The sequence below is a fragment of the Macrosteles quadrilineatus genome, unplaced genomic scaffold (assembly GCF_028750875.1).
Source record: "Macrosteles quadrilineatus isolate MER2022 unplaced genomic scaffold, UCM_ALF_1.0 Scaffold_1__1_contigs__length_201487025, whole genome shotgun sequence".
NCBI classification, from domain to species: Eukaryota; Metazoa; Arthropoda; class Insecta; order Hemiptera; family Cicadellidae; genus Macrosteles; species Macrosteles quadrilineatus.
Window position 1 is genome coordinate 41,044,086 of NW_026542594.1, and position 24,729 is coordinate 41,068,814.

Genomic DNA, 24,729 nt, shown 5'->3' on the forward strand with positions numbered 1-24,729 from the left:
ATATTTAAAGAAATGGGATTTGTACCATTTTGTTCAGAATTTAAAGGGCTACAACATACTAAATGTTTATCAAAATCGTTTTGGTCCATTTTTGAGAAAATTTGATTTTTCCGGTTTTTATGGGTTTTTATGGAAATATCCCCATTAAAAATCAAAATTTCAAAAAAATGAAAAAAAACACCTGGAGATACCCTGGATTAGAACCTACATACCAAATTTCATCGAAATCGGACCACAGGTGTAGTCTCTAGCTCTGTACACATCAAGACACACAGACACACAGACACACACATACACACACACACACACACACACACACACACACACACACACACACACACACACACACACAGGCATCACTTCGAAAACCACCTTTTTGTGTCCAGAGGGACCCAAAACGAATATATCCACTCAAAACTCAAACTCGAAAATGTTGACGAAAACAATACTTTCTTCATATACTATGGTAGCCTATAGGGGGAGAAAGTAAAAACATGTTTTCCATTAGAAATACATTGAAAAATGTGTTTTTCACACTTTTTATTTGGGTGCGACTTTGGCTGCCTTTTTTTAGTATTTCTAAGAAGTGCATGGTATCAATGTGTAGGAAATTTCATTTTCTTTCAGAATATCACCTTCCACTATGGTAGATTTCCTTACCATTTAAAAGCTATTTGCAATAAAGCTAAGCAACCTCCGAATTTATGGTAATAAAAAAATATTGAGTTTGGAATATTTTTGTTAAACTTTGTACAACGAAATCTAGACTTCTACTTGACCGATTTTGTTAATTAATGGGTAATTGGAAAACCTAACTCATGTAAATTTTATTCTCTTTCAGAATATCCTATCCACTCTGGTTGATTTCCCCTTCATTGAAAAGTTATTGGCAATAAGCTAAGTGATCTCCATATTTATAGTGGTAAGAAAATACTGAATTAGATATTTTTGTTAAACTTTGTACAACTAAATCTAGACTTCTACCGGACCGATTTTGTTACTCAATGGGTCGTTGGAAATCCTAATTTGTGTAGATTTGCAAATAATCATGAAAGTTTGATTTTATTGGATAATTGAGCAGAGAAAATAAAAATAAACAATAATACATTTAAAACTAATTTTTTCCAAGTTTATATTTCCAAGCTTCAATTTGTAGCCAACTTTAGGCTGCCTTTATTGAGTATTTTCGAGAATTGCTGAGTAGTAATTTGTAGAAAATTTTATTCTCTTTCAGAATATCACCTTCCACTTTGGTCGATTTCCTCACCACGTCAAAGTTATTTGCAAAAACGTTAAGCAACCTCCCAATTTATAGTGGTGAGAAAATACTGAATTAAAGATGTTGTTGTTAAACTTTGTACAATTAAATCTACAGTTCTACTGAACCAATTTAATTAATTAATAGTTCATTGGAAAGCCTAATTTGTGTATATTTGCAAATAATTATAAAAGTTTGATTTTTCAAAGATTAACTAGGTGAAACCCGTCAAAGTCGACAGTTACTGTTGAGGTTGCAAGCAAGATCGTTTGACTATAAATCGATGATGAATAACTAAATTTTTTGAACAATTTGTGTTGTTCGTGATTTAGCTGTGTGCTTTAGGTACGTCCGATCTTAATAACCAATAAATCAAATGGAAGCTTGTATTTCACTGAAGGTTCTTAGGTCAAAACATATAGGGTAATGTAATTAGAACTGCTGGAATCTTTAATTGAAGTGACAAAAACAATAAATTCTTTCGTCCAGTAATATATTAGATAAATTAATGATGATGCTTGATGACATATATGTGCTTGCATAGCTTTATATTAAAACTAAAATTATGAAAATCGGGTGGGTAGAAGACTCAAACGATCTAAAAAAAAACTAAATTTAACTCCAAAGAAGTGTATAGGGAGGCAGTTTGTGCATAACTCAAAATATACGTCAAAATGAATGCTGATACTTGATGGCAAACAAGTGGTGTCGTCCATACCTTTTAGTTTAAGGCCAAAATTATGAAAATTGGGCGGGTAGAAGAACAAACCCGACTTGGAAAAGAAAAACCTATAATTTTTATAGATGGCAATAATTGGTTTACCAGTATGCATAATCTAATCATATGAAACATGCGTTAATAATTCAACGGCTTATTGTTATATTGATATCTAATTGATTTTCCTTTGATTAAATGTTGTTTTTAACAATTTGCATTTGTATATAAGTGTGTGCATTATGTTAAGTATGTGATTCTAATGTTATGTGCTTAATCTGTACCATTAATATTAGTGAGTAAAGTGGTGTGTGGATTTCATAACCATTATTTTACTAGAGACCGTTGTATTTAACCACAACGGGCACTGTTGCTAGGCAGAGATAATCTATAAACGGAGGAGAAAAGCTGAGAAAGCGGTTGACAGTAGTTGTATAAATGGTGAGAGGAACCCTGTCCTCTAAGGCAGGGTTTCCAGCCCACGCCCTGTGAACGGATTTCATCCGTCTCGCAAAGGCTTACTGAGAAAAAAATATATGGTGATATACGCCGATGATCGTCAAATACTTTAATACTTTCTTATTAAATGGCGACCATACAAAGTAGGTATTTTAAGCCAAGTGCGAATGGAGATGAGTTTAGGATGAGTGGCGCGATCTTGTAGTCTTGTTAGTGACTAAGGCCGACATTCCTTAGACACAGCTGTTAATTAATAGCCCATACAGCTAATGGCGACTGGTTGGAGACCCCTGCTCGAAGGCGTCAGTTGCAGTAATGAAGAAAAGCTCAAGATCATGCATAAAACTGACATTTAAGATTCAAAGTATTAAGGTTCAGCTTAAAGGGTCAAGGTGCAGCTTTTCCATAATTATTATCCGTTTTCAATCAAATTGAATTATTTCACCCCGTATTTTTACATTTGTTGGTAAATTAATTAAATTACAAATTTGCACAGTATTTATTTAACTTCAAGGTATTTTTGTATTTGTAGCTTACTCTACTTCTCCCCGGTCATCAATGCACTACGACGACTTTAAGCTGTACAAAACGAGGTTGTTGATTACAAGTTAAATTTGAGTATACTGTACTTGATTGTACAACTACTTTCACTAAAAGTGTTCTTGTTAATAACTTACCATTAACAAGAACAGTTTTTATCAGAACAATTATTAACAATAAACAATGTTCCCGTATAATAATGCTTTAAATATGTTGACACTGACTACCAAACACCCCAAATATATACTTACATATGTAAACATTTAAATGAATTGTGTTTTTGGCCAATGGGAACGTCAAAATAAAAAAGTAAATCGGTCTCGGGTATATGTCTTTATGTGCCACCTTCAGTAACATCTACTTCTATTAGGATATTTGCCAAAAAAATGGGTATGTTGATTTTTATGTTGATCACCGGCGTGACTGGCCGAAAGCGATTACATTTTAACATCCCTGATGTTAATTTTGTATGACAACCTGAGGTGCTCACAATTTTAATAAGTCTTGAAAATTACAGTGCACGTGAAAATATTTTTAATAGTGTTGAAACACATGTATTATTATATTCGTAGGAATGCACAATATTTAAACGAATAGCGTATTTGTAAACTGATCAAGAAAAACTATATAGACAAATAATCAAAATAGGCCTATTAACCTCGCCGCTATGCAGACAGTTCCACGACTCTGTTGGGTGTTAGGGTATGACTTACTCATTGAGTAATGAATAATAAAAATGCAGTCATAAACCGGGAGATAGAATCCTACTTGAATCTCAATAACATAACTTTGTTGATACACAAGGATTTTATTGCATATAAAAGAATGGGTAGCTGTTATCTGACTGCTGTCTTTTGTTTAGAACTGCTAGCAATATGTTTTTTCCAGTTTTTATTTACTTATTCTAGCACTATTCAAATGTATTTCTCTTACCCCAGCAACACGTTACACAGTTTAATTATCTTAGACATCGTCGTTTCAATATAAACTAAACTACTAGGCGAAAAAAAGCAATTGTAGTATGACATTTTATCTTAAGGCAAGTTTATTTGTACAATCTGATTTAAATAAACCTTTTTACGATGACATGTAAAAGTAAATATGAAAAATTCCCATTTTTTTTACTGCATATCTTTTGGGATATTGCAATTCTACATCCTAATCAAGAAACGAATTATTTTGCTACCTTTGCATAGTTATTCTGCGTCCATTTAACTAATATAACTATAACTATAAATATTTAACTAACACTGAGCAGAATCTGCAATCTCATCTTATCAAATTGCAATACTTAATTAGTTGCGTTTAAACTGAAATGTAAAATTTTATTCCAAAAACTTCTTTTATCTTTATCTACGAGCCTGGTGAGTAGTAACTGGATTATAATACAGTAACAACAAGAGTATTGTTTTTATACACTGAAGATTTATTACTTGATGTTAAAAGGAATTGGTGAGTTTATATGGGTTATTGTCATGTGTTCCCGATTATAGGGTTGATCCCTAAGGGTTGGTTCATGAATGAATGAACAAACAAATGTTTACAAAAGAAAATCTTCAAGTTGTGATTAATTAATGACTTCATAACAATAATTGTGACTCGATGACTCATAAGTACAGTTATGCTATATAGAACTGTATAATTTTAAGTAGGTCTCAACTATTTGTTTCAGAATTTAAAACCAACAGTTATCGCAGCTCAGTTGTAGAAACTTAACAAAGACAAACGACGTTGCGACCAACCTAGGAAACATAAACTCTGTTTATACGTAGTTTATGGGTTGTCTGAGAGCTAGTTTACTGTTTACCAACTGTCTTTAGTTTTTGGGGTCAACCCTTCACCTTCCTCAAACTATGTTTTAGTTTGGAAAATAACTTCCTTATCCATATTTATATTCAACATTACTATTTGATCATATTGCTTTAGTCGTTATAAACCTGTTGGCAATAAACTGCTAAAACAATATACAATCTTTGAATAGGAAATAAGCATTAAAGTAAGAGATGAACGAACGTATTAATAGGAAACATTACCAAAATATTACATGGTTAAAATCTAGATTATAAAAATGTATAGATAATTGGGATGTATCCTAGCCACCTATTTTTTGAGTATATTATCCACTCATCTTCTATAATATTAAAACGAAACAGTGTTTTTTTATTTCACGATTCTGAATCAACCACTCGACGGATTTTCATGATTTTTGTGTTGAAAGAAAGATAATTTTGAGAACTAGGGAATGTCGAAGCCATAAATTTAGTTTAGGGTCCCAGTTTTTTAGAAATTAAGTTTTAATTTTTAAAAAGTCTAGCAGCCGACGCTAAGATTCTAAACTAGCTTTTGGCATAAAATAATTTGCTTAACATAACAGCTGTAAACATTCAGCTTTTGTGTCACAAATTCAGCATTTGGATAAAGATGTAAAGACATACTTAGGGTTGACTTATTTATATTATGTGTAATGCTAATCATTGATACGTTCAATTCTTCTGTAAGAGGATGACAGATTAATTAAATTATACATAGTAAAATACTAGGATGTTCAAATTATTTTTAAAGCAATCTTTGTAATCTTCGATTTGTTTTAGAGCAATATAATTTGTTTTAACTAACAGCTGGTTAAATATAAACTATGGAACTATGAGGTTATTTTATTTACTCTTATTTTGTCATTGATTATAGGAAATAAGTCAGATTAGTAGAGATAATTAGACCACAGTTTAAAATAGTTTGGACCAAAATTAATTAAACCACAGTACAAATCGAGGCTTTGTACACGAGGCTTAATAAAAAAGGATAAATGCAAATTATTTTACTGCTCCACTTTTCAAGGAAAGAATAGAAAAATAACAATGTTTACATATTTTATGAAATCGTGTTCAGTTGTGGTTACGTTTGGGGGTGCCTATATCAGCGCCCCCAAACGTGAAAATATCACTTTTATTTAAACTATGAATATATTGTAGTTTAAATTAACTAATATGGGAAATTACGATGTACATTTATTCAATGAGGGTGGGTAATTATCAAGGATAGAACTGATATCGGTATGGATAATAAACATTGACAATTACGTCATTAGCTTTACTAGCGTGTTTACTTTTTATATTCCTGCTACATGTGACCAGTTCTTTTTTTCAAATGAATGTTATTTGAACCAAACAGCTGTTTCAAAACAAATTGTTATTGTTTTTACTTTTCTTTGTTTAGACTTATTTATTTAGTAATTAATTTTTTTTTATCAGAATTTATTTTACAATCTGTTCAAACTTCAAATATGAGAACAATAAGTAAAACATATATCAAAACAATATCAGGAAGCAATTACCTGTTCATCAACAAGTCTTGCCAAAAATTGGATCAGTCATTTAAACATTTACAGAAATCTGTAGCTTAGGTCCAGCACATGCACAACACTTTTTAACCTGGTAATGCACTGACTATTGTCCAGCAGATTAACAGCAAGACTGTTCGGATGATATTCTATTTTTTCTTGATAATTTTTGCTAAGGTCTGTAATTTCTTCTTTCACTGATTTAATTTTGAAGTCATTCCTAATTGTAGTGTTGGATACGAACCAGGGTGCGCCAATAATTCTTCTCAGTGCCTTAGCCTGAAATCGTTCAAGAATTTTGATGTTGGATTTGCTCGAGGTCCCCCAATGTTGAATTCCGTATGTCCAAATTGGTTTGATCATAACTTTATACAGTAAAATTTTGTTAGCCAATTATAATTTTGAATTCGTACCTAGTAGCCAATTGAGTTTACGAAGTTTTAATTCCATTTGCTGTCTCTTGCACCAGATATGAGATTTCCAATTTAATTTTTTGTCAAGAGTTAGACCTAAATATTTTACACTGTCTGCCTCCGTTAAGGCTACATTATTAATGGTTACTGGAGGATTGTACCCTGTTCTCAGAGTAAAAACAATATGTTTGGACTTGTTTTCGTTGACTTTTATCCTCCACTTTTTAAGCCAATACTAGAGTTCAGTCAAGGCAGCTTGTAGATTTATGTAAGCGACTTGAGGGTCCACATGACTCGACAACAGTGCGGTGTCATCAGCAAACGTAGCAACTGTGACGTTGGGGACCATAGGGATGTCTGCTGTATATATCAAATATAGCAAGGGACCAAGAACACTCCCCTGAGGTACTCCAGACTTTATCGGCTTCAGATCAGATAACGAATATTCGAATTTTATTTTAAAAGATCGATTGGTCAGATATGATTTTAGAAGGTTGTACAAAGAGTGAGGGAGAGACGTTTTGAGTTTAAACAGAAGTCCGACATGCCACACCTTGTCAAACGCCTGTTGGACATCCAAAAATGCAGCAGAACAGTACTGTTTTTTCTCAAATGTGTTTTTTATAATATCCACTAATCGGTGAGTCTGTTGAATGGTAGAATGTTGTTTGCGGAAGCCAAACTGATGATCTGGTATTAAGTTTAATTCATCAACAGTGGGAGTTAACCTTTTAAGTATTACCTTTTCAAACAACTTTGATACTATAGGAAGCAAGCTTATGGGTCTGTAAGAAGATGCGTTATTAGGTGGTTTGCCTGGTTTTGGGATAACAACTATTTGTGCAATTTTCAGTTGAACAGAAAAATATTCCAATCGTAACATAGCATCTATAAGTATAAAAGAGGATGTTTGTATATATATATATTTGGCAGTGATAAACTCAGACACCGCTGAACCGATTGCCACGAAACTTGGTACATACGTGTAGAATTTCATGGAATAGGTTTATACACCATCAATTGCGTGATCCGTCCAATCGGCTCCGCCCCAGTGGCTGTGGAGTTTCCCATGTTAACCTTATGAGAAATGGAATTAATGAATCTTAACAGCTGTTTCAATTAAACAAGTTGGTTCTGTTCTATGATGTTCAATAGCATTAAAGTTACAAGGATTACCAACAGGGTGCAGCACTATTATTTCTTTTACATGTATGACAATACAGCTAATTTGCAACCAAAAGGTGAGTGAGCATAGCGAACGAACTTCAACCTGGAGGCGAGTTAGCGTAGTGAACGAGCTAACCTGAAGACAAGTGAAAGTAGTGAACGAGCTAACCTGAAGGCAAGTGAGCGTAGCGAACGAGCTAACCTGAAGGCAAGTGAGCGCAGCGAACGAGCTCCAACCTAAAGGTGAGTGAGCTTAGCGAACGAACTTCAACCAGGACGTGATTGAGCCATGCGAACGAGATCATCTTGAAAATTAAGAAGTTAAACGGGGCAAAGCCCGTGGGTTACAGCTAGTTAAATATAAATGTCAACAACATAATGGCTTTACGAGGTAGTTCTCTTAAAATGTTTCCAGTGATGAGATCGAACCCAGGACTTTTCACGGGGTTAATTTCTTTAAAAATTATTCTTGAAACCTCTGAATAAGTGCAATATTTTATAGGCAGTGACAACTGATTTGGTGCATCCAAAAATTCGTAAATTTCACTTTCGTTATTGGGGGGATTCGGAGTAATAGGCTTAAATACATCAGAAAAGTAATCTTCAAAAACCTTCGCTTTTTCTTCAGGGGTTTTAGCCCAGGACCCGTCAGGTTTCCGAATTGGAGGTACATGTTGAACTGGACGTTTAATATATTTAGTAGACTTCCAAAGAGAATACTCGGTTGCTTCAGTTGGGGTTAGATTTTTCGTAAAATCGTCAAACCATGTATTTTTCAGTTCCACTAAACATCGTTTTAATTTCTGAGCTGCACGATTTAGACGAGTTTTATCAAGAGGGTCGCGTGAATTTTTCCAAATTCTCCGTAGTCTACGTTTTTCTGCTACTTTCTTCTTAATATAAATTGGGTAGTTATTTGATTTTGAGACACAGATTTTAGATTTTGGAGTTGCTTCCCAGACTGATTTCTGTATGGTAGTGTTGAAGTAATTTATTGATTCTTCCACATCATGTTCATTCCGTAACGGGATTTTAAGATCAATACTGTTATTTACAAGGGTCCTAAAGTAATCCCAGTTTGTATTCTTATTCCACAACGACGGGGATTTTTCCTTCAAGCATAAACTGTAGTACTGTAAGTTATGATTACAGGGGAGTGATCTGAAGAAAGATCAAGGGATGATTCGATATTCGTGTAGTTCAATTGTATACCTTTAACTACAAAAAAGTCCAGTAGGTCCGGTATTTTATTTCGGTCAGTTGGCCAGTAAGTAGGTAAACCTGAATATACACAATCCAAATTCATTTCTGTTACAGCTCTGTAAAGAGTTCTGCCTCTTGGAGTTACTAGTCTCGAGCCCCAGTGTGTGTGTTTAGCATTATAGTCCCCACCCGCAATAAATGTTGGACCAAGTGTTGAGAAAAAGTCTCTAAATTGATCCCTACTTATTGCATGAGGTGGAGGACAGTAGACTGCCGAGAGTGTAAGAGAGGCGTTATTGCCACATTTTACAACAATACTCGTGGCTTGTAAGAAATCATTTTGCATGTTAGGAAGCTCATAGTGTTTTAGTTTTTTGTGCACTAGTACAGCAGTTCCTCCATGAGCTCTATTATTTGGATGGTTAGTAAAGTAGACAACATAACCAGGAATTTTGAAGAAACTTCTATCAGTGAAGTGGGTTTCAGAAATGAGGCATACATCTATTTTTTGTTGAGTGATAAATAACTTAAGTTCTTGGCTGTGGTTTGCCAAGCCATTAGCATTCCAAAGTGATATTTTTAGGAGGGAGTTCATTTCAATTTGTTAATGACAGCTGTTAGTAGGTTCATGAGGGTACCTATTTGTTGGGTTTGTTGTAATATTAGCTTCTCAAATTTTTCAATAAAACAGGTAACTGTATGCTCAAGATTGTTGGAGCTAGATCGTTCACTACTCACATTTGGTGCTGATTTAGGAGTGGCAGCAGCTTGAGCATAAGTTTGATGTGTAACATCAGGTTTATCAGCAGTGAAGGATCTACTTGACACTTCAGCACGAGCTGACCCAGTTGCAGTTCTCGACTCCTTCAAAAACTTTTGCGAAGGGTTGATTTTACGTTTGATTTCTTGATAAATTGCACAGCCCTTGTAGTTCGCTAGATGGTTCCCTTCAAACAAAGCACACTTTGGTGGTTCAGCGACAGGTTTTGTACAAATCAAGGTATCATGGTTTTGACCACATTTCACACAGCGAAATGGATACCAGCAGTAACCCTTTGTGTGCCCATATTGTTGACACTTTTTACACTGGACGATTTCTGATCTTTTTCTTGGTGGTTCAAACACGATTTTGGCATTCAACAAATATTGAATATTATATATGTCTTTGTTATTTTGGCTAGGCTCTAAGTCCACAAAGAACAGGGAAAGTGGTGATTTAGTTTTAAAGTCCCTTATATTTGATACATTACGTACTTTATGGCCTTTTTCCTCAATTGATAATTTGATATCATCTATGTCCGTTGAGAAATGCATATTCTTCAGAACCACTCTGAAAGACCTGTCTTGTTTTACTTGAAATGTATGAAACGGAACTTTTAGCTCAGTCAATTTATGAACTAGTTTTCGATATGAGTCAATGGATAATGGACAAATTTTGACCTTATTACCGTTTATGCACCTGTAAGTGTATTCATGTCTAGGGATCACTGACTCTATTGATGTTATCATTTGTTTGATATTAGACACGTTCGGGATGAATATGGGTGGAGGTTTAATCTCCTTCTCCTTATTTTCAGAAATAACAGTTTCTTCCATGTCACTTGAGTCACTAAGAGCTTCAAACATGTTTCCCGTTTGAACCACATTGTTTGAGGTCGATTGTCGAGGTTTTTTAGAATGACGGGTTTTCAGATTAACATTTCCCCTCTTATTACCCGGGACAGTTTGCCAAAAACCATCATGACGCGTGCTTACAATATTAGTATTCGATTGGACGTCACTGGTTTGAGCGGACGACAAAAAAGTTGTTCATTCGCTGGACTTTCACGATTACAGATCACATCACCGTTTTTTGAATCACCATCAGCGTCAATACCATAGTCATGGTCCAACATAGTATTAGCTGACTAGCAGGAACAATTCAAAGAACGAAACAAAGGTAAACACAAATCAAACAACAAATTGAAAGATTGAGGTTATGGAAACTAATACGTAAATCTTCCTTTTTAAAAAACAAAACTATTCAGTTTTTAATGAAAGATTAAACACTAATGACCAAAAGGATCGTATTAACAGAATATAAAAAGTCCTGTGAAATTCTTACCGAGAATTTAAGTGAAAATAACTCACATAATTAAATTCTTGATTTTCACAGCACAACATGATCAGCTGCCATTTCATAATTTAGTAATTAATGCAGATATAAAGGATAGGTGTGACCAGCGAACACATAACAAAATAGAAGCGCTACTCGGAGCGCAGGAGCGTGGCAGTCTGACTAGCCGACGAAACGGACAAAGATGGCGGCGCTAGCCTAGTCTCGGCGTCTGCAACGCGCTGGTCGTCTGCTATGCTTCGAGTCAGGGTTGTTTACATAGGCTTTATTTAAATGTAAAAATACTTTTGTATAAAAACTACTTAGGTTTTTCTGGAGTATTAGTATATTGTTGGAAATATCTTAAAGTAAATAAATTGTTTTACTTTATTGTTGCCGACATAAAATTTATCTAATGAAAACCTTTACCCTTAAGTTCCTATAATGAATTATTCCTAACTGATTAGACAAGCACAAATTCGTTTAATCAGAGTTTACTTGGATATTTCCAAAGTAGTGGTTTAAGAATCGATAAGGTTGATGTTAGTTCCGGATTACCAATAAACACAAACATAATTACTCTATTTTATTGATAAATTAAAATAACAATAATCAGCATGTACTCTGGACGGATAAAAAAAGAGTAAACTATAATATAAATTAAAACTGGTCTTAATTTAAGTAGTGTTACACGTTACGAAGTAAATTATTTATAAAAAAATTATTGAATAATTTATGAAGAAAATGATAATAATTCTTTTGAGTCTAGAATCAAATAAGAGATTTATAAATCTTAAGTTATTGTCATTCTTTCTGTATTATAGCTTGAAATACATTAGAGGTAAGTAACCTGCCTGATCTACTGGTCTCACTTAAACGCGGCTTAAGGCTGTGTATTGATCACTCAGGGGTTGATTTTTAAAATATCGATTACACAGTAAAAATTTGTGATTTTTTCTCATTTGTATTAGAACAATAACACAATCTGCCTCATTGTTAATTGAGGAACAAACCATGAATTTATTACTGGCAAAGGTGAACGTACTACCTGTTGTAAATTGTAATCGTAGGCATATGGTACAAACTATTCGACCTATTGTTTGGTCCAAAACATAAAAAGTCAATACTGGAAATTGTAAATGAATTAGGAGTGAACATTGTACAGGGATGTCCCGTTAATCCTTATGTTACTCCGAATGGATTTCATTTGCAATTTCTCAGATTTCCCTTTTACGACAGCCCATTCCAGTTTTTGGGGTGTCGGGTCACTCGGGTTAGTTACCTTCAATTTCAACTTAAAATTGTTTTGATTTTACGTGGCAATCGCAAAAGAGAAATTCTTTAACACACACAAAAGTAGGGTACTACTAATGACTATTTTCCGGAAATTACTAAGTGGTTGTAATTTATTTCACTTAGTTAGTCGTCAGTTTAGGCTTATTGAAATATTTTTATACAAGACAATCATAATACTAAACGTGTTGTTTAGTTTTAACAAATTAAAATATATTAAATGAATGAATTTATTTCCTATATTTCAGAACACTGTATACAATTATAATTGTTGAAATATTAAAACTGGTCTTTATTCAAGTAGTGTTTCCAGCTGTAAAATAAATTACTTATAATAAAAAATAAACTGACAATTCGAGAATCAAATAACAAATATAGTATCTGCCCGCTGTAAAATATGGGGCAAATTCAGTTTGAGCAAACACATAAACAAAAAATACTTGTACTTAAGGTAACGCTGTTATACTGGAGAGTTGGTGTGGTGGCGATAACCTACATCCTGCTGAGAACTAGTCAAGTGATTGTTCTTTTACAAAAATAGTACACATTTCTCAGGATATGAAATAGACAACAATCATTTTTGTTTAGTAATTAAAATTATTGTTCAAATATATTACAATGTTAGAGTTCGCTACTATGTACTATAAAATAAGTAACGAAAGTCTTCACAAAAATAAAGTCAGGCAATATCTCAATAAAACTGTAATTTTTCTGGGACAATAAATTGAGTGTAATTTTACAAACATTTGGGAAGTTTTATTTAACTTACATAATTATCTTTAGTTTATCTTGGATGATATTGAAAGCAAATTAGTCCTTAAAAAGCTGTGCCAAACGGTTGAAAATTCTTCATAGACAATATATAGGGTGATTACCGAGAAACGCATGTTTTTCAAATAACGAGTATTCAGGTAATTCAGATAAAAAGTTATTTTTACGAGTGGAAAAACACTGTACACAATATGCAATTTTAGAATAAAATTATTTACAATTTAGTTTTTAAAAATTACATCTCTAAGATGGTCGCCTTCTGCTTGGTATGGAATTTCTTCTTCGAACATCCCCTACAAGAGATATCACACGTTTTGGTGATGTCACTTGGCCTTCTCGCTCACCGGATCTTGCAGTTCCCGATTTCTTTCAATAGTTTTTTTTTTTTAAATCAAGAATTTACATAAACAAAACACAAACAATACAGGAACTTAAAGAAGCTATTCCCCAGGAAATCAACGCCATTCCTAGAGATATGTTAGCAAAATCAGTAGCAAGTTTTAAGGAACTCCTTCAACACTGTATCAAAGCAGCACTAAATTGTAAGTAATTTTATTCTGAAATTGCATATTGTGTACACTGTTTTTCCACTCATAAATATATTTTTTGCTTTGAATTGCTTGAATACTAGTTATTTGAAAAACATGCGTTTCTCAGTAATCACCCTATATTTGAAAATGTCTTTAATATATACAATATTACAGTACAACAGTATAAATAAAACATTAAAACACTGCACGCTAAATTTATAGACGACGGCCCGGCGGGGCAGCGGGCGTGGCGCGGAGCAGCGGCAACGGCCCTCTTGTACCTGATATTTTTAGAAAACCACGCACGATAAAAATTTTTGGCGAATCGGATAGTTAAATTTGGTTATTTATCCACAACTTTCCCGCTGACGAAATTACTCTGACCAAAAAATAAAAAATTTCCTCGCTATACAACTTTTTCATGTCTGAATGTGAAAAATTAAACTACATAAGTAAAACAAATATTTATAAATCAATTACTATCATAACTAATAATTTTATATTAACACCATCGTTATCATCAGTATCAGATCTACAAGTGTGCAACATTTCAGCAATTTTTGTCAACTATTAATGTTGTTTATGATCGTGTATTTGTCGCGGGGTTTTTAATGCGAACTGTGCTCGCGGGTCTTGGATTCAGGCTGTATGACGGACTAAGATGGCGGATTTGGCCACACTTTCAGTGCATTTGGTTAAACGCCGTGTCCTCTCTATTATTATTATTATTATGTGCTCGCTGGGTGTGACGATTAGTTTTGATGTTAGGACACCAAAGTTAAATTATGTGTACTGTGAATTTTATTGGATATTATCGTTTTATTTTAGGTCGTTTCTATTCAGACATACTGGAAATTGTGTATAGTAAGTTAGTTGTATGGTGGTGATAATAATTATGGAAGAGGCAGGTATGCTATGGAAGGTAGTATCGTTGAATAGGTCTATACCCTTCTCAATTGACTATTACCTTTGACTATTGGATACAGAAGTTGTATAAGATATAAAGTGTTGTATTAATAGTCAAAGCTATTACTCTCTCTACTGTATGCTACTTATAATCAGTGTGCGTCTGTGCGAATCGGCTGCAAATCTCACTTCAACGCTTTTCACATAGTAAAAATTTCAGAATTGCTGTTTTATTGTAAAGTTATCGGATTTAAAATGCATAACAAACATATTTGGTCACACAACTTTTTTGTTTAAAGATGATTTTTCACATTAAAACTGCAAGAAACTTTGTCTTTTTTTAAACTAGCTGATCTGAATTGTACACGGTTTTAACTGACTACTGAATTCCCGTACGTAGGACGGGCTAACACCTCGTCTATAATATTAAAACGAAACAGCGTTTTTTTTTTTATTTCACGATTCTGAATCAACCACTTGACGGATTTTCATGATTTTTGTGTTGTTAGAAAGATAATTTTGAGAACTAGGGAATGTTGAAGCCAAAATTTTGGTTTAGGGTTTCAGTTTTTTTTTATTAAGTCTTAATTTTCAAAAAAAATTGCAGCCGACGGACGAGTTTAAGTCGTTTTAGTGGTGGTTTAACTAACAGCTGGTTTCTAACTGTCATTGAAATATTTATGTTACAAGTTGTTTGTATACAAAAATATTGATCGTCAGAGTTTGCCTACACACTATTTCACGTTAAAATGTAGTTTCTTTCCTACCGTATAAGATTTATTTTATCAGGAGATTGTGTAATTTTTAACTAACATTTTTAAACGTATAATCAAGTTTTGTCATAAATGCAATCCGTCTAAGTAAGTCCGTCCGATAAGTGCTTAATCCTTTAAGATATAAGTGGTTTACGTGTTGATACATCTTTTTATATTTGTTTGAAATAAGTATGACTGCATACAGTACACATTTTATTCGTAATAAAAATGTCAACCGGTGTAGTAGGTCTCCAGAAAACTGACCAGTAAGCTGCAGGGTGTCAGTAGAAACCAAAATCGATTCATACCATATCATAACTATCCCAGTAGTACTGTATGATTCAGAATCTTGATAAAGGGGTACATTCCAAAAGTAGACCAAACGGCTCGGGTGGGCTGGGCAGGCTTTGCGTGATGGAGAGAAGATACTTCAACTTTTAAAAGTGTATTCCAAGGAGTACTACAAGGTAGACGACCACTTGGAAGACCAAGTAATGAAAGGACATCTTCAGATTGGTATCTTCCTTAGAAATGGCAGGGGACAGAAGAGAACGGGAAACCAGGATCATTTTAGAGGTTTCAGTGGCCAATGTGGTAAAATAAGGTACGGTAAGTGATAGTATGCAGTGGAAGGTGGTATGTAGCTACTGTACTCAAAGCCAGTGTGTGTGAATCGGCCACCAAGTAAAAAAAAAACTAAAAGGAAATTGTTCATTTATGTATTAATTAAAACTAGTTTAATTAAATAATCAATGCGAAAAAAGAAAGTGTTTATTCTAAGAAATCATAACATAAGATAATCAACAACTAGAGATCAGCTGGTTATAGCAATAAAAACATCTCCCTCTTTAACTTTTTAATGGACGAATAAATCTTCTATTGTGTCTGAATAGTCTTCCTTCAATTGATACAAGGTAAGTTCTCAACCCATTTAGTGACACTATTACGCCAGGCGTCCATGGTTCTGCTTTCATGTCTGGTCTCTTCTGTATCAATACCTTTTGTCCAACTTTAATTGGGTCCAATGCCTGAGTGCCTTTATCATAGTGCTTCTTGTATTTTTCTTGTTTTTCTTTCAACTTGTCTGCGACTCCTACGTGTGTATCTTTGGATTTAGTTTCATTTCTGTTATGGGCAAACGAGTCTTTGTTGATCTTGACATTAGCAACTGCACAGGACTTGCACCCAAGTAAGCCAGTGGTGTATTCCTCCACTCTAATAGAGCTGCTTGAAAGCCTTCTTTACTTTCTTTTACCTTCTTTAACATTCTATTTGCAATTGTAACTGCTGATTCTGCCTTACCATTGGATTGGTGATTATACGGCGAAGAAACAGCAATTTTAAACATCCAAGTCTGGGCAAAAAGCTTGAAGTCTTGGCTAACAAGTTGAGTACCACTGTCAGAAACAACAACGTCTGGTATTCCGTAACGAGCAAACTGTTCTTTACAAAACTGTATCAGGCCTTCTGTTTTTAGTGAATTCACTTTCTTCAGTTCAAAAAATGATGAAAAGTAATCTGTCATTATAAGAAAGTGGTCACTGCCCAGCTGGAAGAAGTCAATTCCAACTCTTTGCCATGCTCTGGTTGGAGTATTATGAGGCTGTAAGGGTTCCGATTTCTGAGCTGGAGCGTACTTTTGGCAAGGCCAACATGTCTCAACAGTTCTTTGAACATCTCCAGCCATTCCCGGCCAAAATAACACTTCTATTGCTTTTCTTAAACAAGACTCGACTCCTTGGTGAGAAGAATGTAGAATTTTAAGCATGGTAGGTCTCAAAGAACGCGGAACTACTATACGGTACCTTTTATTACGATTCCATCTACCGCTGATAATTCATCTCTAACACTCCAGTATTCCTGTAGATCTTGAGGAACATGAGTACGTTTCTCAGGCCACCCTTTTTTAATCGTGTTCACAAGATTATTCACAACAGGGCATTTACTTGACTCTTCTTTTATCTCCTTGATCCTCTCATCGGTAATATTTATGTTGTCTAAATCGTTAATGTTCTCCAACTCTGCTTAAAATATTAGGCTGTCAACTGTTTCTCTGTCGGTTTCTGTAAGAGGCGATCTAGACAGAAAATCTGCTACATGCATTGATGTGCCTGGTTTGTATTGTACACAGAAGCTGTATTTTTGAAGTCGTAAAATCATCCTTTGCAGTCTCTTAGGAGCTGAAATCAATGGCTTCTTGAATATTGCCTCCAAGGGCTTGTGATCGGATTCAACTATAACATCTCTATGTCCCATCAAATACTGTTCAAAGCGTTCAAGTCCAAACACAATAGCTAGACACTCTTTTTTAATTTGTGCGTAGGCAACTTCAGTCTTAGTTAATGTTCTTGAAGCATAAGCAACTGGCTTACCTTGCTGCATGAGGCAAGCGCCTAGGCCATATTGACTAGAGTCACATTGCACAACACAACTCTGTGTCTGGTCAAAGTACTTTAATGTTGGAGCTTCTCGGACCATCTTGAGAAACTTTTGAAAAGCATCTTTCTGTGGGCTGTCCCATACCCACTCACTAACATCTTTCAGCGAATTTCTAAGCGGTGTTGCTACTTCTGATAGTCTTGGTAGAAACTTTGATAAGTACATGACGTAGCCTAAAAATCTCTTGACCTCTTCTTTTGAAGTAGGAGCTGAAAGTTTTCTTATAGCTTCTACTTTGCTAGGGTCAGGACACAACCCATCTGCTGTAATGAGATGTCCCATGTATGGAATTCTTTCTACACCTATTTTACACTTATCCTTGTTAAACTTTAACCCTTTACGCTGAGCTTGTTGCAGAAGGGCATTCAGCTTCTTGTCATGGTCAATCTTAGCTTCTTGAACGGTGTTTCCTTTTCCAAACACCATAACATCATCAGCTATTGCCACATCTCCTTCAAGGCCCTCGATGTTTTCGTGAACTCTTCGTTGAAACTCTTCAGGAGCATTAGCAATACCAAAAGGTAGTCTAGTCCAATTAAATCTACCTTTGGGGGTCCAAAACGTAGTTAGCCTGCTTGATTCCTCATTTAGCTTTACATGCCAAAACCCATCCTTAAGGTCCAGAACACTAAAGAACTTTGCTCCATATAGCTGTGGAGCTATTTCCTCAATAGTTGGTGCTTGATAATGAGATCTTTTAATGGCTTTATTAAGGTGAAAAGGATCTATACAAAGTCGTATCTTGTTAGGTTTCTTCACTACTACTAAACTACTGACCCAATCAGTAGGCTCTGTTACCTTGACGATGACTCCGAGATGTTCAAGTCTATCTAATTCAGCACATATTTCTTTCTTCAATGCTAGAGGTTTTCGCCTGGGTGCTGCTATTGAAGGTGGTACCGACGGGTCAGTTCTTATGCTGCAAAGACCTTCAAAACTACCTAATCCTTCAAATACTGTAGGAAATTTATCAAATATCGTATGCTGATGTGTGGCCGTTTGGTTAGATGCTGTGAGAGCCTGGAAAACCTCTTCATCTGTCGTAATCAAGCCTAGTCGAAGACAATCTGCTGCTCCTATAAGAGGATTTCTCTCAGAATTCAGAATTTCAATTTTTAAATCAAAAATATTCTTTTTGAATTTTGCTTTAAGCACAATGCTGCCTAGTGAGTTTTGGGATGACCTGCCATAGAAACACAAAGTAGTGGAACTACTTGCAATTAAGTTTAGGATTTTCATTGTCAAGAATAGTTTTTACATCTCGTAGCCCCATAACGTTACAAGTTGCACCTGAGTCAAGCTGGAACTTTCTGAGCTTTTTGTTGACCATCATTTTTACAAAAAGTCGTTTTTTATACTGGATATCGTTAAGTTCCATCACTTCCTCTTCACTTTGGGTATCTTGATTTGCTTCACTGTCATTATCTTGGAGCAAATTAACTTTACCGGAACTTCGACACACGCTACTGAAATGGTTCTTCCTTTTACAGGTGGTGCAAACTTTGCCAAACGCAGGGCAGTTTTTTGCTCCCTTAATATGGCTTTTACCACAAAAACGACACTTCCATTTGTTATCTAAGTGTCTAGGCCTACTCTTTGCTTGAAATGCCACATCTTCACTGTCATTTTTGTAACAAACCTTTCAGTTGTTTCATGATGCATACATATTTCTATAGCCTCATCAAGTTTTAGGTCTTTTCTACGCAAAAGTGTTCTTTTTAATTCAGTATTGGTTATACCTACAACAAGTTGGTCGCAAATTAGAGTATCTTCAAGGCCTGTCCTGTTGAGATTTTCTAAAGAATCAATGTCACGTAATCGTATATGCTCTTTTAGACGACCTATAAAATCTTTAATCGTTTCATCAGTCTTTTGAACAATGCCATTAAAAATAAATCTCTCATACAAAGAATTATTTGTCCCTAAAATATACTTATCCAAAGCTTCAATTACCTGATCCAGGGTTGATTCATTGGAGCCAAGTATTCTTTCAATCAAACATAGTCCATCACGGCCAATTACTGTTGAAAACATGGCCATCTTCAGTTTAGGTGTACTTAACCTTGTATCACCTAATGCTCCTGCTTCAGCTATTATCAAATAGTTCTTCCATTGCTTCTTGAACACTTCCCAGTTTTCTCGTACTCGCCATGTTCATTTATGTATTAATTAAAACTATTTTAATAAAATAATCAATTCGAAACAAGAAAGTGTTTATTCTAAGAAATCATAACGTAAGATAATCAACAACTAGAGATCAGCTGGTTATAGCAATACCAACATAAATATATTTATTAAATTTGTATACGTATATACAGTGCTGCAGGAGTTTGTGAACTAAACATTTTGTTGCCTACCGATATTTAAAAAAATACTGTAGATCATGTCGTATTCGCAAAGTGTAAATAATAATGATTGTTTTTCACAAACTTTGTAATGGCGTTTTTTGTCTAATACAATATACGAATTAGTATTATTATATAACAGGGTTTTGTCAGATCGTCTTCTTTCCACTTTTTCTTCGTCGTCTCTTTCCTATATTCTACCTACTAACTGTTATCGTGACGGAGACAACAATTAACTAAGAATAATATTCAATCAAAATTTACTATATGTATATATATATATACTACTATTAATATACTACATATACTAAAAAACATATACAAAAACATATACACTGCGACGAAGACGAAGTGGAGGTGAAGTTAGCGTATACATTGAAGGTGAGATTGTAATGAATGGAACACGAATCCAAGTTCAAAATTTGCATATATTTCTCATTATTACAATTTATGGAGGCTTAAGGTTTGTTATTAAAACTTGCTCCATTTCTCTCACAGCAACCTCATTCCAATTCCAATATTCCTTTCTTGCAAGTTATTCCTTGAGAAAGTTTATGTCATGTATGTTATATACACATATTAAGGAGGCCATTAGAAAATGTCCCGACACCCTAAAGGATATTATCTTTTTAATCGCCATTCACTGGTGCACTAGATCATAAGCTTTAAAATTAGGGACCTTTGAAACACAGCCAATTCACTTGTAGGCCTATTACTACTTATAAAACGGACGTAAAGCTCATCAAAGTTAGTTATGGATATTCCGCATGTCTCAACTATTCTAAATATTAATGCTACGGACATTATCGCGTCAAAACAGATGTAAGGGACAGCTACCTTGGTAAAGAATGTGGATCCAGTATTGTTTTGGACTTTGACGCGTAAGAGATTATTAATAGAAAATATTACCATCATTCCATAACACAATGCTATATTTCTCACCACAAAACATAAAATAACCCTACCACAGCAAACCTAAAGACAAAGCTAATTTCCATTCTCCTTGCTGGACGTATAATCAAATATTCCCTTAAAGTTGTCATATTTATTTACTCTTAGTGTACACCTTGCTCGAATTTGAGCAATTGCAAAGTATTACAGGAGTTATTTAAAAACAAAATGTATATAAAACTCCTTTATATAAAAAAAGGTCACCCGTGGTGATTACAAAACCTTTTTGTATTCAAAACCTGCTAACCAATAAACAAAATAACGATTAAAAGTGTCGTATATTTTAAAACCTAAAGTACAATGTATTTTTATAGCAATATAGTGTTTGCTAGGTGGCTAGTCAACTACGGAATTGGGGATAACGAAGTTACCGCGGTTGAAAGCTATTGAATGCGTTTAACAGTAAACTAGGGGCACCTGGGTGGTTTTCCGGAAAAGAAGATTGAACGGTCATATTGTATGAATGTATTCATTCACTTAGTAAAGTAATAAATATAAGGTTCGTAATATATCTATATATTCCCCCTGTGGTACCGGGGATAGAATAGCGACGCAGCCTTCTCGGGCTTGTCGTAAGAGGCGACTAAAAGGGTGACCGACGTTCTCACTGGGAGTCCCTGGGAGTGCCCCTATTGTGTTGCAGGGGTTGATGTGTGCTCTGCACTGCCGATGGGTATTCTCAGTGGGTCGTGAGAAACCAGCCACTTCGGTCCTTGGTCAGGGTATGTGGCATGGATGTAAAGGTTGGGCTCTGCATTGCGACGGGCGACCCCTGGCACGTCAGGTATCCGGTGCTAGGCAACCAGAGGTTGGGCCCCGGGGAACTGGGGTAGGGGCTTTTGTCCCCGAGGGTATACCCGTTCCTGACTGATTCCGGGCCGCTCCTTTCCGCACGATGCGCTGGAATAAACACGATGGCTTTTAATACCCCCAATAACACATTTTTGATTAAGAGCTCAAATGAGCAATAAAAGAAGTTGGAAGTGGGGCGGAACCCTTTTGTTCGTAGCTCCAAGGTTGAGAGATCACCACCACCAAAAAACGTGAGGACATCTCCGCCACCGGCACCTTTCAAATGCACTAAGGAGTTCCCCCAGTTAGGATCTCCTTCGGCAAGTGGAGCTGGGAACGGTGCGGAAAACGTTGGAGATGTAAGCGTCGAGCTGGCGTTGCCAGCTATATCATGCTTGCTGCTTATGCGTCAGGAATATTTTGACGCAGAGAGTGACATTGGAACCCGGCTCCAATACATGGAAGTTACGACCAAGGCTATGCTGGATACTTTCCGGACCCAATCAATACAAATCAAGCCAAATACCTTGGCTTCGTTTTTGCCTGCCGGGTGGTGAGCAAGGCGGCCATGGAGAAGAGTGCCGAGAAGGTTGTGTCTCTGTCCGACGAAAGAACGCTGCCTTCTAAGAAACGTAAGAGGCCTTCCACATCGGACAGTACTCAAAAAAGAGAAGAAGGCGTTCAGACCAAAAGGACCACGGTAAAGGCCAAGACGAATCAGACGGACCTATCGTCTGCTGTGCCCAGATCCTTTTCGGACATAGCTGCAGCTCCTGTGAAGAACCAACAGCCACAGCTGCCTACGATCCCCCTTCAGGGAAGTTCCCGAAAGGGGTCAGTTGTAGAGTCACCTGGGGCTGCGTGGGAAAAACGCCGTTCCCGAAAGGAGAAGAGGCAATTGAGGCGGGCGAAGGTCGCCTCCATAAAGAATGTGGCAGTGAAGGCACAGCCGACTGGCGTGGCCCAAACTGGTCTCTGCTCCGAAAAAGTCCCGGCCAAAAAAGCCCAGGACGGAGGCAATCCTGGTCAAACCCTCAGGGGGGAGATCTTTCGCCGAGATCTTAGGTGCAATTTAGACCCAGTCTAAGCCAGAGCAGACCGACACGGTTGTACGGTCGATTAGACTAACCCGGGACGGGGACGTTCTCCTAGAACTGGGTAAGTTGAAAGACAAAGCAGCCTTTACTGCCGAACTGAAGGCAGCTGTTGAAGGCCAGGGACAAGTGCTCTTAAGCCAAAGACATCAGTCGAGGTTCGAGATATTGATTGTGTGTCGACGGAGGTTGATGTTGTTGAAGCCCTGAAGAAAGCTATCCCCGAGCTTGGCGGCGAAGGGGCTTTTCTTAAGGTGTGGCTAACAAAACCGAATAGGAGTCAGCAGGGGATGGTGGTCACCGAAATTGCACATGCCAATAAGGTGCTGGCACTCCAGCATCTAAGAGTCGGCTAGGTCAACTGCAGGCTCAGACGGAGGGTGGAAGCATTGACTTTATATCTACACGTGTAGATATAAAGTCAATGGTGGAAGTGAATAGGTGTTTTAAGTGCCTTGGTTTCGGCCATTCCTCCCGAAATTGCAAGGAACCCGACCGAAGCAAGAACTGCCTTCGGTGCGGGGAGGTCGGTCGGAGAACCTGTAGATAGAGAGACGTCGTAAGTCGGATGCCTACAGAGTGGCTAGGAGGTCTCTTCGTCTAGCCATCAAACGGAGTAAACGCAGTTACTGGGAGACATTAAGGGACGATGTCGATTCCAATCCGTGGGGCCTGGGTTACAAACTGGTATCCAAGAAACTTGGCACCCACTCTCCACCTTCCGTCATGGATGGGGCCACTATGGAGAGGATAGTCGTGTCCCTTTTCCAGGCTCTCACGTTGCGCCCACTGTGGGATTTTGGAAGGTTGGATGACGTACCACTTTTCAGTCTTGGAGAGATGGAGGTGGCCGTCCTATCCCTGAAAAACAATAAGGCTCCTGGACCCGATGGGGTACCCAGCGAAGTCCTCAAGAAGGTTTTGACTACCAACCCCTTGATCCTTTTGCGCATGTACAACGCCTGCCTAGTCGAAAGAGTTTTCCCCTCGTTCTGGAAAACAGCTAGGCTTGTGCTTGTTGGGAAGGGGAAGGGAGACCTAGACCTGCCATCCTCTTACAGACCTCTGTGTATGTTTGATACGGCTGGCAAAGTCCTCGAGAAGTTGATCCGTTCCCGACTGAATTCAGCCGTGGTCGCTGCGGGGGACCTGTCCCCTCGCCAGTATGCATTCAGGACGGGGCAATCTACGGTTGACGCTGTTGAGGAGATGAAGCACGCAATGATGAGAGCTGAGGATTTTAACCGCTACTCTCGTAGCTGCTCGTGCTGCTCGTAACACTTGATGTGCGAAACGCATTTAATTCCGCGAGGTGGTGCGACATGCTGTATGCTCTGGATAACACCTTCCACGTTCCGGCATACCTCATGCGTATCATATATCACATAATATGGATCAAAAACTACATAAAATAATGATTATCAAAATTAAAGTTAAAATTTAACATTTTTTAAATTCATTGTTAAGCCCCTGAGCTGTATATATTATTGTAAGACTAGATTACTTACGTCAATAGCTCATTGAATTTCATTTAATGTTTCAGTACATGTTTCGACACATTGTCATCCTCAGCTGAGTACTAGTGAAGTTTTTATTCACCATATGGTTTCGTCAATGTTCAATTAAATTGGTTCATTTAATTGAACATTGACGAAACCATATGGTG

General features: G+C 36.4%; 1 protein-coding gene across 1 annotated transcript; it reads right to left on the reverse strand.

Moving 5' to 3' along the window:
* Positions 1–16,535: 16,535 nt before the first annotated feature.
* LOC128996336 (uncharacterized protein K02A2.6-like) lies at positions 16,536–17,129 on the reverse strand. Its single transcript, XM_054421600.1, has one exon. The coding sequence runs from the start codon at positions 17,127–17,129 to the stop codon at positions 16,536–16,538; it is 594 nt and encodes a 197-aa protein (XP_054277575.1).
* Between the last annotated feature and the right edge of the window lie 7,600 nt (positions 17,130–24,729).

Excerpts from the sequence above, each read along its gene's own strand:
- LOC128996336 (XM_054421600.1), bottom strand. The coding sequence starts at position 17,129 with ATGGCTGGAGATGTTCAAAGAACTGTTGAGACATGTTGGCCTTGCCAA.